The sequence below is a fragment of the Lipomyces oligophaga genome (assembly GCF_038497815.1).
Source record: "Lipomyces oligophaga strain CBS 7107 unplaced genomic scaffold V1516scaffold_1, whole genome shotgun sequence".
NCBI lineage: Eukaryota > Fungi > Ascomycota > Lipomycetes > Lipomycetales > Lipomycetaceae > Lipomyces > [Lipomyces] oligophaga.
Genome location: NW_027117785.1, coordinates 1518947 through 1531486, shown reverse-complemented (window position 1 = coordinate 1531486; position 12540 = coordinate 1518947). Strand labels below are relative to the sequence as shown.

At 42.9% G+C, this 12540-nt stretch overlaps 4 protein-coding genes across 4 annotated transcripts; 2 read left to right on the top strand and 2 right to left on the bottom strand.

Moving 5' to 3' along the window:
- Positions 1-313: 313 nt before the first annotated feature.
- On the bottom strand, positions 314-1173 carry V1516DRAFT_683343 (casein kinase II, regulatory subunit; the record flags this gene model as incomplete). The annotated part of the gene is made up of 4 exons (XM_066923505.1): positions 314-700; positions 754-863; positions 913-1065; positions 1143-1173. 4 exons carry the CDS (start codon positions 1171-1173, stop codon positions 314-316), a joined length of 681 nt encoding a protein of 226 aa, XP_066780044.1.
- Positions 1174-2066: 893 nt separating this feature from the next.
- Positions 2067-3127, top strand: V1516DRAFT_617356 (t-SNARE; the record flags this gene model as incomplete). The annotated part of the gene is made up of 2 exons (XM_066919360.1): positions 2067-3044; positions 3095-3127. 2 exons carry the CDS (start codon positions 2067-2069, stop codon positions 3125-3127), a joined length of 1011 nt encoding a protein of 336 aa, XP_066780043.1.
- A 422-nt stretch (positions 3128-3549) lies between these two features.
- On the top strand, positions 3550-6990 carry V1516DRAFT_668757 (uncharacterized protein). Its single transcript, XM_066921057.1, has 3 exons — positions 3550-3661; positions 3729-3754; positions 3821-6990. The coding sequence occupies exons 1-3, from the start codon at positions 3608-3610 to the stop codon at positions 6783-6785; spliced, it is 3045 nt and encodes a 1014-aa protein (XP_066780042.1). The 5' UTR covers positions 3550-3607; the 3' UTR covers positions 6786-6990.
- Positions 6885-11490, bottom strand: V1516DRAFT_661931 (ABC-2 type transporter-domain-containing protein; the record flags this gene model as incomplete). Its single annotated transcript, XM_066920407.1, has 3 exons — positions 6885-9099; positions 9151-10786; positions 10860-11490. 3 exons carry the CDS (start codon positions 11488-11490, stop codon positions 6885-6887), a joined length of 4482 nt encoding a protein of 1493 aa, XP_066780041.1.
- Positions 11491-12540: the final 1050 nt, after the last annotated feature.

Here is a 12540-nt window from a genome sequence, read left to right as displayed (position 1 = left end):
CGACTGTTAATTGATTAACGGATTGATCAAAATGAACTACGACCTAAGCTGATTTAATAGGGTCTACTCCGATCTAATCAGTAAATAAATAAATCACAAGGTAATTTGTAAAAAAATACTGTACAATAAATAGACCAGAGAACTACGCTTACAGCACATATACATACAGATAGACACATATATACACATACTTGATGATATGTAAAATACATACACTTGAAACAACGATGCAAATGAGGATAAACCAATTAAAACTCCCGAAATTATGAACTCAGACCCAAGCGAATAAATTAACGACCAGCAAAGACCGATATCACTTTGGATTTCGCTCTTCATCTTCGTATTCTTCCAAACGAGCTAAGAGTTCATTTCGTCGACGACCCTGCCATCGTTCAATACGAGCATATTCATGTACCTTGAACCCGAAGATTGTCGGCACAAATCGATCGACATTCAGTTTATTTGGAATCACATGCGGGTATGCCTGGAACAGGAGGAACGCGAAGCTAGTTCCAAAATAAGCGCCGTCCAGCGCATTGTATCGCGAGACAGCTGGGTTATAAATATCTTCACATTTGATGCAAAACACCTTCACCGAGTCCGTATGCGGGACATCTGTCAGTCCCACGGGGAGAACAGGATGCCCTTCACAGAGAGTTCTGGGGCAATATCCAAAATCGCCGTTTTTATATTTATCAAGCTGCAAATAGAATTAGCGTAAATCCAGAGATAATCTACTTCTAAATAATTTACCATTTTCTGTAGTCCACGCTGGGTAAGAATATAACGTGCGTGGATCAGTCCGTAGAGATGGATTGCAGATCGTTCTATTTGCTCTCTCATTTGTTCGTCGAAATCGTATTCTTGATTAAAGTCAGTAGACTGCTATAAATCCAATTAGCTTCAGCGTACCAAAAGAGTCCATGACTAAATCCATAGCATATTGGTAATACTGGACTTCAGAGTTGAGGCCGGTCATGTTGAACCGGTCGCTTAGAAACTCGTCGTCGATTTCGCAAAAAAAGTCATTGCCTGGAGTTGCCAAAAACCAGTCGATCCAAAATTCTATCAAAATTAGTATATAATGTGATTTCTCATTCATAAAAGTTTGAAACCAAACTGTTCCATATGGTCTCTCTCACTTGTGTAGTCCGATTCACTAGAGCAATCCATGTCAGATATATTTGAAATTGAGAGCAATAATTCCGATCAACTAAAAGTAATAGGTAATCAATCAGCTAAGTGTAGTGTTATATTATAGAATAATATCAATAACACAAATCAAGACGTTTTCTTGAGTCGGAAAGATTACTTACCGAATAGATTGAATTAACCAGTTGTAGACGTGAAGTGGTCCCAGGCGCTCGCCGGTCAAAGAAAGTGATACAGTGAGACGACTAACGGCTATTTTAGTACAGCTCCTGCAAATCAAGATACTGAAAGAAATTGAAAATCAGATATTTTACTAATTAACTAGTATTCGAAATTTTGTGGACATCAGCAGTTACGCTTTTGCTGATGTCAATGCAGATGTAGAGAGTATATCGACATCAAATACGGACCGTTTGATGCATTACTTACGATCAATAAAGTTACGATTGCTTCATTAAAATAAGCCGTCCAAATAAATTTAAATAATATTGTTAATTAAGTATTTACAGGAACACTAGCCTTCAACGTATAAATCATACAGGAGGTTTATGTAATCATTACAATGTATGTCGTATATTCTTACATAAATCCCAAAGCGGAAAGATCCCTGACCCTGTGTAACTAGCTGCGCCGTATACTACAATACGAAGTCAGTGGAACGCAGCCAACTAGTAGATATCAGCCTGCGAGCAATAAGATAAAGCGATACATACAACGCGGTTTGATAGCTGCAGAGATTTTAGAGCAATCTAAAAAGTTTAGTGACACAATTATTGTTTGTTTACTCGTATTCGGCGTTGTCATTAGCAGGTCTCTATTGGTCGTTGTATCAGATAGCGATACTCAGGAGTAACGTCGAAACTTCAAACAACTTCAGATATCAAGTTATAGTATTTCATTAGTCTTTTTGCATCATGGCAGTCCAGATTCAGGATCGAACACAGGAATTCCAGTCTTGCGTGGCCGCAATCAATAGGATCAACACGACAACCGCATCTGCTGCGCGAAATCAGCTTGCATCTCCAAATGGAGCTACTAATGGTACTGGTCTCTCTAGCAATACCAAACACCGGACAGAGTTTGCTGTACGAGCTTCTGCAATTAGCAAAGATATCAACAATACTATGGGTAAACTTCAGCGGCTGGCGTTGCTTGCAAAACGAAAGACTTTGTTTGACGATAGATCGGTCGAAATTGGTGAACTGACATACGTCATCAAGCAGGATCTTGCTAAAATCAATCATAGCATTTCAGATCTTCAGACGTTTGTCAAGACTGGTCGAAAACCCTGGGGCCGAAAAGGTGAAAGCCAAGTTGACGAGCATTCCGAACACGTCGTGGTTCTATTACAGGGCAAACTCACAGATGTCACTGCCGGATTCCGAGACGTATTGGAAGTGCGAACAAAAAATATCCAAGCGACAAAATCCCGGACAGAACAGTTTATTTCCTCTGCTTCTGCGTCGGCTGTTGAGTCATCGAATCTGAATTCGGCATCGCCATTATACGCCCAGGTTGGCCAGTCTACTTTGGAGAATCCATATGGCCAGGCAAATGACGCCGCGTTAGAATCTACTAAAAACAGCAGCGAATTTTTGACGCTGCCCGATCAACAGCAAAGTTTATTATTATTGGAAGAACAGCAAGATAGCTATATCAATGAACGAAACACGGCTATCGAAGCGATTGAAAGTACAATCCATGAATTAGGTGGGATATTTTCTCAATTAGCCACAATGGTAGCGGAGCAGCGCGAAGTAGTGCAAAGAATCGATGCCGACACCGAAGATATCAGTATGAACATCTCGGGCGCCCAGCGGGAATTACTAAAGTACTTCGCCACCGTTTCAAGCAATCGCTGGTTGATGATTAAGGTGTTTGGAATCATTATTGTAAGCTAATTGAATATTTATTAATTTATGACGTCAAACTAATTGTCTAGCTGTTTTTCTTGTTATGGGTTCTCGTGAGTTAGAAGCACGATTTTGAGGTCCTTAATAGCATTGGGTATTTGTCCGGATTTAAAATGAATGGAGTGTTTAATTATCTTCTTTATTCTCTTAATACTCGGAATTTCTGAGTTTTGTAATTGTTTGTCAATATTTGTAGTGGTCCGTTGGGCTCGCAATCCTTTCCGTCCTAATCATTGTCTCGATCAAATAGTCTTGCTGACAGCTGCCAGAACTCGAGCAGTTTCTGAGAAACACGTACACTGACTGTAATTATTGATTTTTACTTAGTCGGTTAGTCAAATCTTTCCACAGTTACACTGCCTCAATAGTAGCTCCAAATGGCCTCATATCGTGGACCTTGCTCTCGGGACTGCATGGTTGCTGCACCGGGGAGGACCAGGGCTGGGAGTTTCCTCGGTCCGAATCCCAGTTACTTAAAGCCCGGCTGATCTGTCAAGTAGTTTCATTCGTTGATCTGCTTCAGATGTGATATTGCAGAAGTCATGGAGTCTTTGAAAGCACGCGAAGAGGATGAAGATAAAGGACAACTACTTCTGGTATGTATTTTTTCGTCAGGGCTAATTTCGCAGTTTAGAGAAGGTTTGATGGCTAACTGATCTCTAGGATATGCTCCAGAACTCGTTCGCAACGTAGGTCAACTGCTATTCTGATATGTGTAACGCCTGTTTTTATCTGGCTGACGATTTAATTTCTAGTTCGAAATTCACGGGAAAGTCCGTTTGGGTTGGTGTTCTCACGTCCGGCGGGGCAGCGATGTTGGCATTTGTAGTCTTTTGCTTCTTGAGGACGCCAAATACCGTGACATATGCCCCGAAAACACGAGTATCTAAATACCAGGATAGTTCGTCTTCGGATTCATGGTCATATACATCAATGCGAGCACCCCCTCGCCTATCGCCCGGTCCGTTTCGTTGGATCATAGAGCTATACAGATTTAAAGAATCAGATCTTCTGTTTAGTCTTGGAATCGACATGGTTGTCTGTCTAAAGTTTCTAAGAATGAATATGCATATTTTCTCCTGTCTTGCATTTCTAGGACTCACTGTTGCCGTACCCGTCAACGTTTCGTACTCACTGCGAAACACGCTATCTAAAACAGCGACTGCCTCAGATGCTTTCATTTTGATGACACCGACGCTTGTCTCGGGCAACGCCATGATAGCGCACGTCGTTCTAGCTTATGTTTTCGATGCTATTGTTCTATTTTTTCTATGGAAAAATTTTAGGGAGATTGTAGCTCTTCGAGAGATTTACTTCATGTCTTCGAATTATCGTGCAAGCTTGGCTGCCCGGTCGTTACTTCTTACTGAGCTACCTAAACGTCTAAGGTCAGATCCGGGTATTTTAGACGTTCTGGGTCAATTGGGCGATTGCACTCCTATTACTCAAGTATCAATTGGACGAAGTGTAAAAGGAATGTGGAAGATCATTCGCAAGCGTGAAGAGAGTGTATTTGAGCTGGAAAAAGTGCTTGCAAAGTATTTTAAAAATGCTCCAGATTCAATTCCGAGCAAAAAGCCAATGATGAAGCCGTACAAGGACGATTGTGACCGGTATGATGAGAAGACCAAGGTTGACTCAATCAATTACCTGATGGCTCGAATCAGAAGATTAGAAGACCGTATTGTGGGTACTCGCAAAAATGTCGACAGTCTGCGGGAGATGCCATATGGCTTTGCTGCCTATAACACTATTGCAAACAATAATCAAGCTGCCTTAGCTGCTCGTCATCGACGGTTCTATGATTCCACTTCAGTGCATTTGGCTTGTCAGAGGGAAGATATTATATGGGATGGGATTGAGCTTAGTCGTGGAGAGTTGTTAGGAAAGAGGCATTCAGGTACCATATTTTTCACAGTTTTGTGTGCAGCTTGGATCATCCCTAATGCGTTTATCGGAACGTTTCTTTCGCAGATTTCACGGATTGGCGTTCTATGGGACAGTTTTGGTGATTTCATGGACCGTCATCAGAATTTTTTTTCGTTCGTACAAGGATTCTTGTCGCCGCTGGTGACGTCGTTACTTTTCATGATTCTTCCCGTATTGATGAGGCGGATGTCTGAATATCAAGGTGCATTCACCAAGTCGAGTCGCGAACGGAAAACGCTACGAAAGTTATATATTTTCTTTGTATTCAACAATTTGTTTGTATTTACAATTTTTGGGGTCGCCTGGTCAGCCATAACACAGATAATCCAGTTGACATCGACTGGTGAGCAGTTGAGTACCAAGGAGGTAATTCACAAGCTTGGACTGGCAAAACAAATCTCGAGTTCGATTCTTGGTATTTCATCCTTCTGGGTTATGTATCTTGTTCGAGTACATGTTGGTGCCTCTATAGATCTTTTGAAAGGTTCTGGGATGTTGATCCAAAAAGTCTTGCATGCATTTCATTACGCAACACCTCGACAAATGATCGAATGGACGGAACCCCCAACGTTTGATTTTGCCTCTCATTATAATTGGACTCTGTTTTATGCGACCATCGCACTAACATTCACGACGATCCAGCCGCTAATTCTTGTCGTGGCGGCATTTTTCTTTGCGCTAGATACGTTTTTAAAAAAATATTCGCTCGTGTATGTCTTCGTTCCAAAAGTTGAAAGCTATGGTAGTTTCTGGACTATCTTGTTTGACAGAATGATATTTGCTCTGCTACTAGGAAATCTGGTAATGTTGCTAGTGACTTGGACGCAAGGCGGATGGAAGATAGCAGTGAGTATCACACCTCTATTTGGTCTTGTGCTACTGTTCAAACTGTATTGCTATTACAAGTTTTCGTCGCGAATGAAATACAATATGTGCAGTATCGAGGGCCGAGCAGCAACTGGCTATGGCGACGATACAGAGTTGACAACTATATATACTTCTGAAGAGCTAAACGCATCGTCCGTATTGTCCTCATCTTCCAAAACCGATACCTCCATCGCCGCCACAGTCACATCGGAGCCAGGAGACACAGCGCCGGATCTTCGAATTGAATTCGGAAATCCAGCTTTATATCGTCGCCTTGTTGTTCCCATGGTGAAACGATCTGCGGTATCTGCGCTGGACAAGATGATAACCGACCAACGGATCGCACAGCTATCGGCGGACGACTCCACTGTCGGCAGCGGATCGAGAGTAGGTTGGGATTCGTCGATGGCGGGTATGTCCCTTGATGGTGTGTTTGAGATAGTGGACGAGTCTGATTTGGATATCGTCAAGTTTCAGACAGACCAAAATTTTAGACCTTCAGATGATCAGCACCCTGAGAAGTCTAGCTCATTTTTCGATCGTGTTACGGGAAGATCTACTTCTAATAATTCCTACGACAACGATAATGATGAGGAGGACGAATATAATCCCGACCCTGATGATCCTTTACGCTCGTACGCGCCTCCAAAATTATCGTTCCCCCGAATATTCAGAAAGTCAAGCGCTCTGTCTTCAAATTTACCCTCGTCTAATCTAGAACGACCGTCGCCAGCAGTTTCTTCATCCATCAACGCTTCCATTACTCGCGGTCGTGCATCCCCTCCACAATCATTTTCTATGTCAAGATCTTCTACGAATCCATATATAGTCAACGATGACGAAGAAGTCTTGACTGCTTCGTTGCCGACTCCATTTGAAACTCCGGGAGAAGAAGATTCTCAGAGATTGCTCGGGAAAAGTTAAACATTTCCTTGATTTTTGGAACTAGGATTGATAGATCTACAGGTGTTATATTATATTATTCTCATTCAAACTTATAGAGATACACATTCATATCCAAATCTAACCTCTAACTTTCTTAATCGCTGCATGGAAAAAATGTTTGATCGGATGCCTTTTTGGTACTCGTGCCAGCCAATAGAAGAAAAATGCACCACATATATTGAACGCAACATATATAAACATGAACCCGAAATCACGCCAGCGGTGGCTATAATATGTGGATAAGGAGGCAAGATATACATTTGTCTCTTTGACCTGGCAGTAGCTACATTCGGATGTAGCGTTCGGGTTCTGCAAATATCCACCCGCCGCATCTATGTACGGGCCTAGATACTCCCAGCAAGTATAATTGGTATACGGCGTGATCGTAATGTATTCAATATCTGAACAAGTAACTTCAGTGTTGGCTAAACCGACTGTAAGCATTGCCTCGACAAGGTAAGTAAATGGCGATACTCGGTACATAAAAATCCAAAATCCGGGCATGCTTTCGTGCGTTGCTAAAACTCCGCAAAACATCAAGCACATAGAAAAGCAAAACATCGACACATTTCCCGCGGTGTCGGCAAGCTCGAGTCCCGCAATGCTCATCTGCGCAAACGTAGATGTGTAGACCATAAACATCTCTATCAATGCAAACATTAGAAATCCGCGCTCATTGACTTGGCCCATTGGCTGCGCATTCCGGAAGTAGCCAATGGGATAATACCAAATCAAGAAAGCAAATAGTCCAGTCAATAGCGTCCACGGAATCTCGGACACGATATTCGCCATGATAAACGTCTGCCATGCATACGACTTTGACGGCCGTTCCCGCGCTTCATATAGATCTCGCTGGGTTACAAAATTCGGGATCGTTTGCTGCGTAAGCGAAATCGACATTGTGAAAAACATAAATATCGAAAACATCTGATTCTGCATCCCTTGAAGACTTTTATCGGCTTTGTAAAACGAGAAACCAATAAACAGAGCGACAAGAAAACATAATCCGATCTTGGATAAAATATAAGAGGGCGTTCGGTACAGCTGCTGCCATACACGAACAAAAACAATCTTGAACTGGAGCCAGTAAGAAGCAGAAAACTCTTTATACGATGAGGGATCTGTCTTCGGCGGAATCGCACTCAACTCTTGTTTCATCATTTCAAGTTCAGCACGAACTGCTACTCGTTCAGGACTCTCTACCCAAATATCTCCCCAATCTTTTAGGATTGCAGATCCTGGAGCTGCTCCCACAACACTCAACATCCATTCAGCTGGGTTTGCGTTAGGTGGACAAGGATCAGATCCATTCCGCTCAAAATAGTCTATCAGTGTCCTAGCATTTGGTCCAATTTCTCCAAAATACACAGGTCGTCCACCTTTGATTAAAAATAGCAACCGGTCAAACTGCTGAAATAGCACAGCAGAAGGCTGGTGGATTGTGCACAGAATGGCTTGACCATGATTTGTCAGTTTTCGAAGCAAAGACATGATAGACCATGCTGTTTGGGAATCAAGACCCGAAGTAGGTTCATCAAGGAAAAGTAATAATTCAGGCTTAGCTGCAAGTTCGACACCAATTGTTAATCGCTTTCGTTGTTCGACGTTCAAACCTTCACCAGGAACACCCACAATTGCGTCGGCGTATTTCTCCATTTCAAGAACTTTGATGACTTCATCTACATATGCTTTTCGCTCGGCAATGGGAATCGCAGAAGGTTGGCGTAGGATTGCGGAAAACTCGAGCGCTTCACGAACAGTCGAGGTCTCAAGATGGATGTCTGACTGCTGGACGTAGCTTGTTTTGCGTTGAAATGATGAATCTCGTTGGTGGCCATTCACAAGCATCTCTCCAGAAACTACACCCATGGTTACACGAGAAGCAAGAACGTCAAGTAATGTCGTTTTACCGGCGCCAGAGGCTCCCATAAGTGCCGTCAGTGTACCTGGTTTCACATAGCCATCAACTTGATCAAGTAATCGTCTTGGTTCGGCTTTGATCTTAATATCATAGCAAACATTCTTCCAAAAAAATATATCAGTTTGCTGCTGCAAATGGATATCCTCCGCCGGTTCAGAACTCGACGAAACCAGCATACTCCGTTTCTCGTCGATCTTTCCACTCTCTAGATCGCCGCTGGCGGCACGTCTAGCCATAGCTGCGGCCTTTTGAAAATATCCTCTTTGAAAAACTAAAACTTCTCCCTTTGATCGTGCCGATCGGATATATTCCGCAGCAAGAAGATACGTTCCAGTAAAAAATATCAAAAAGCCAATCAAAATACCATAGTTCCTAGGCATATTAATAATAGAGCCCAAATCACAAAAACAAATTGGCGCCTACCTCCATAAGTGAGCATGATAATATCTATACGAAAGACCGATATAATCATCTCCTAAAACGTAATTCTGTCCTCGAACGCTACCGGTTGTAGAACATGTTCTAAACTCCAAAGGTAGAGTATCGTACACAGAATACATTGGAACATATTGGGAACAGCTGAACTTTCGATCATGAAACTCATTTATCAAAAATGATTCAAACACGTAGCCGATTGGATTCAAATAATTGATCCATCTAAACCAGCCGTGCATATCACGAGTCGGGATGACGAACCCAGTATATACCACCAGCAATAACATTATAACACAAGCAGGTAGCATTGCCTGCTGCAGAGTGCGAGTTACTGAGCCGATCGTTCGAAAAATCATAGACATTGTAAGAGTACAAGTGAAAGAGAAAAGCAAGTAGAGGAAGAAATGGCCTGGCTCCCGTCGCAGATTACTCATAAAATAAAGAGTGATGTTGAACGACAAACAAGTCAAAATCTTAGTAGGCAAATCACATACAATAGAGGCAAATGCTTCTGCAGATGGATGATAAAACGCATATCTAAATTGTTTCTCAACAATAGGACGCTGAGCATAGAGCTGAAGGATTTCTAGAACACAAGAAAAAGCACTAAGCAAGACCGCGAAAAACAACAGGACACCTCGAGAATAGAACGAGCCAGTAGTCTGAGGAAGATTATAAAACAGCGAGCTGAGAATCAAAGACAAGAAAAAGTTAGTAAACACAGTGACAAGCGGAATCGTCATATCTCCTAGCATTCGCTGAACAGCACGAAGGAGACAGAGTTTGACCTGCATAGGATAAGAAATCATATACGGAGAGTGAACAGAAATATGTCTTGACTGGGAAGATTTATGAGCTAGTTCGAACGAGCTCAAACTGTCGCCGGAAAAGGGATACTTGCTGTTATAATCTTCAATGTCCAGTATAAGCTGCGCATGTAAATCACTTTCTTTCCAACGAGCTGCAAACTCATCTGGCGTACGGGGCACCTTGTCCTCAAATCCTGGTCTGATCGATCGCTCCGATGGATTAGTTAGAGAAGTGAGAAAGTCGCCCGTAGTCTGTCGATCAATACAGTGAAATCCCATGTCGATAAAAAATTCCTTAGCAACTTTCGTAGAACCAAAAAAAATCATTCGGCCTTGGTAGAGTAAGATGACTTTGTCGAATGCATCGTAGGCATCTTGAGAGGCTTGATACATGGACACAAAGGATGTCGTCTTTGTAGTAGTGGCAAACAGACGAAGATGTCTAACAAACGACATAGCCGTGGCCGCATCTAAACCACGAGTGGAGTTATCCCAGCATTGAATTGGAGCACCGCTCAGCATAGCTTCTGCAATAGACACCCGCTTCCGTTCTCCCCCTGACACACCGCGCACAAATGCGTCACCTACTTTGGTATTGATTGTGTGGGAAAGACCTAGCATCGCCATAACGACATCACGCATATGCTCTGCGTACCTTGCGCGAGAGACACCAGCAATTCGGTTATGCGGTGTACGTGCAAGAGCGGCAAAATAAAGGGTCTGCCCTACTCGGAGATGGGGAAAATGTTCATCGGTTTCTGCATTGTACATGATCTCACCTCTAAATTGGGACTCCATCAATTTTGCAGGAATACCTGGCAAAGACGATTAGATCTGCAATTTGCAATGACTTTATAGCAACAGATTGGGCGGAAGATAATAGCTTACCTTGGTAGTTCAAAACCGTGCTATCACTGAGATAATATCCATGTGTATCCACGCCAATTGACTTTAGAAACGTAGTACAGCCGCTTCCAGGACAACCTAGGACCATAAGCATTTCGCCTGGAAGAACGAGGCCTTCAAAGTCTCTCAAAATATCCACTCGTTCATCTTTCCGCCCCGTGATCCAGTTGGCCACGTTGTGGAAAAACGAAGGAAATGCATTGAGCACGGTACGCTGGTACTCAGCAGAAGATCCATAACCCCAGGCCGACAGATCTTTGAAAGAGACGCCAGCAGCACGAACCGGGTACTTTTGAGGATCTCTGGAACAGATATCGAGCAAGCAAGACACGAAGTATTTTGGTGAGAACTTTGGTGAATGAGGGTTCAGGCGAGGGTCGTCCGAAGTATCGAGGAACGGGTTGACGGAGCCGTCGAGAGAAAAAGTGGTTGACTTGGTGGAATATCTTGAGAGGTTCGAGATCTGTCGGGCTAGATGACGGATTTGTTCGCCAATGTGAGAGTGATCCAAGTTCTGAGGCTCCATAGCAACAGGTGAAGGAAATTCTTGTACAGTAGAGGAATCCTGCGACGACTCGCCGGCACTTTTCTCGGTCACGGAATCAGTCGCCATGATGTCTAATGATGTGAGTTGATTCGCAGAGCGAGGATGTCTACTCTCCAGATCGATACTAGACAACAAACAGGATATATTCAAGCCAAAGCGAGTAAAATGCTACTGTTTTTCATCTCAGGGAGAACAAAATCTAATATATAATATAAAAATACAAGATGTATTTTTGGGCCGAGGTCCACAGTATACTTCGTTGTATAAATTGAATGCCCGGCGTCTCGACGTACGATGGCCGGTTTATAAAGCCCGAAGGCTTCGGAACCAGGAACTAGCATAGTATGCTTAGCTTCCGTGATTGCACTTGCACTCAAGTAACCTAGAACCTAGTCCTCCACTCAGTCACTCAATCACTCAAGAGACCGGACAAGGCGCTTAAGCATTATCACGTTCTGCTCTTAGTCGGACCGCATAAATGTTTACGACTTACCTTATCCGGAAGCAAGAAGAACCAAACGCCGGCTAGTGGTCTCACTCGTCATGCGATTTCAGGGCCCGACAAGGCAAAACTATTCCCCGAAAAAAACAAGAAACAAAATTATCTGTAGCCCACAAATAAGTTTTCTCAATTTTTATATCTTTGTAATTCAATTCACTACATCCAATTATTCCTTTTTCTCTTCAGTCTAAGGCCGACTGCGGTAATCTTCTGTAGCCGAACTGTCCTTTTTCAAGCCGATATGAGAACCCAGAACAAGCAACACACCGAACCGAACTCCGTTCATTAATTAGCACGCGATCTTCTCGGATCAGCTTTTAGCGCAGCGCGGTATGCATACCCACGTATAATCCGAGAAACAATAATCCGCTATAGATCTATCACGTACAAGTCCCTAATCGATTAGTGGGTTCTGTTTAAAGTTTTCCATGAGGCTTCGCGGCGGTCTCCTTGGACTGCCCAAATTAGACAGTTATGCGCGATTCAAGCGGACTCGCGTGTTTGTGGCTTCAGACTATAGACAATAGTCGACGAAAGCTTAATTTTTCTGCCGAAAGCTAACTAAATTTGTCGTTGCAGTCATCTCGATAGTCATTTGCAAATGATGGAACTAT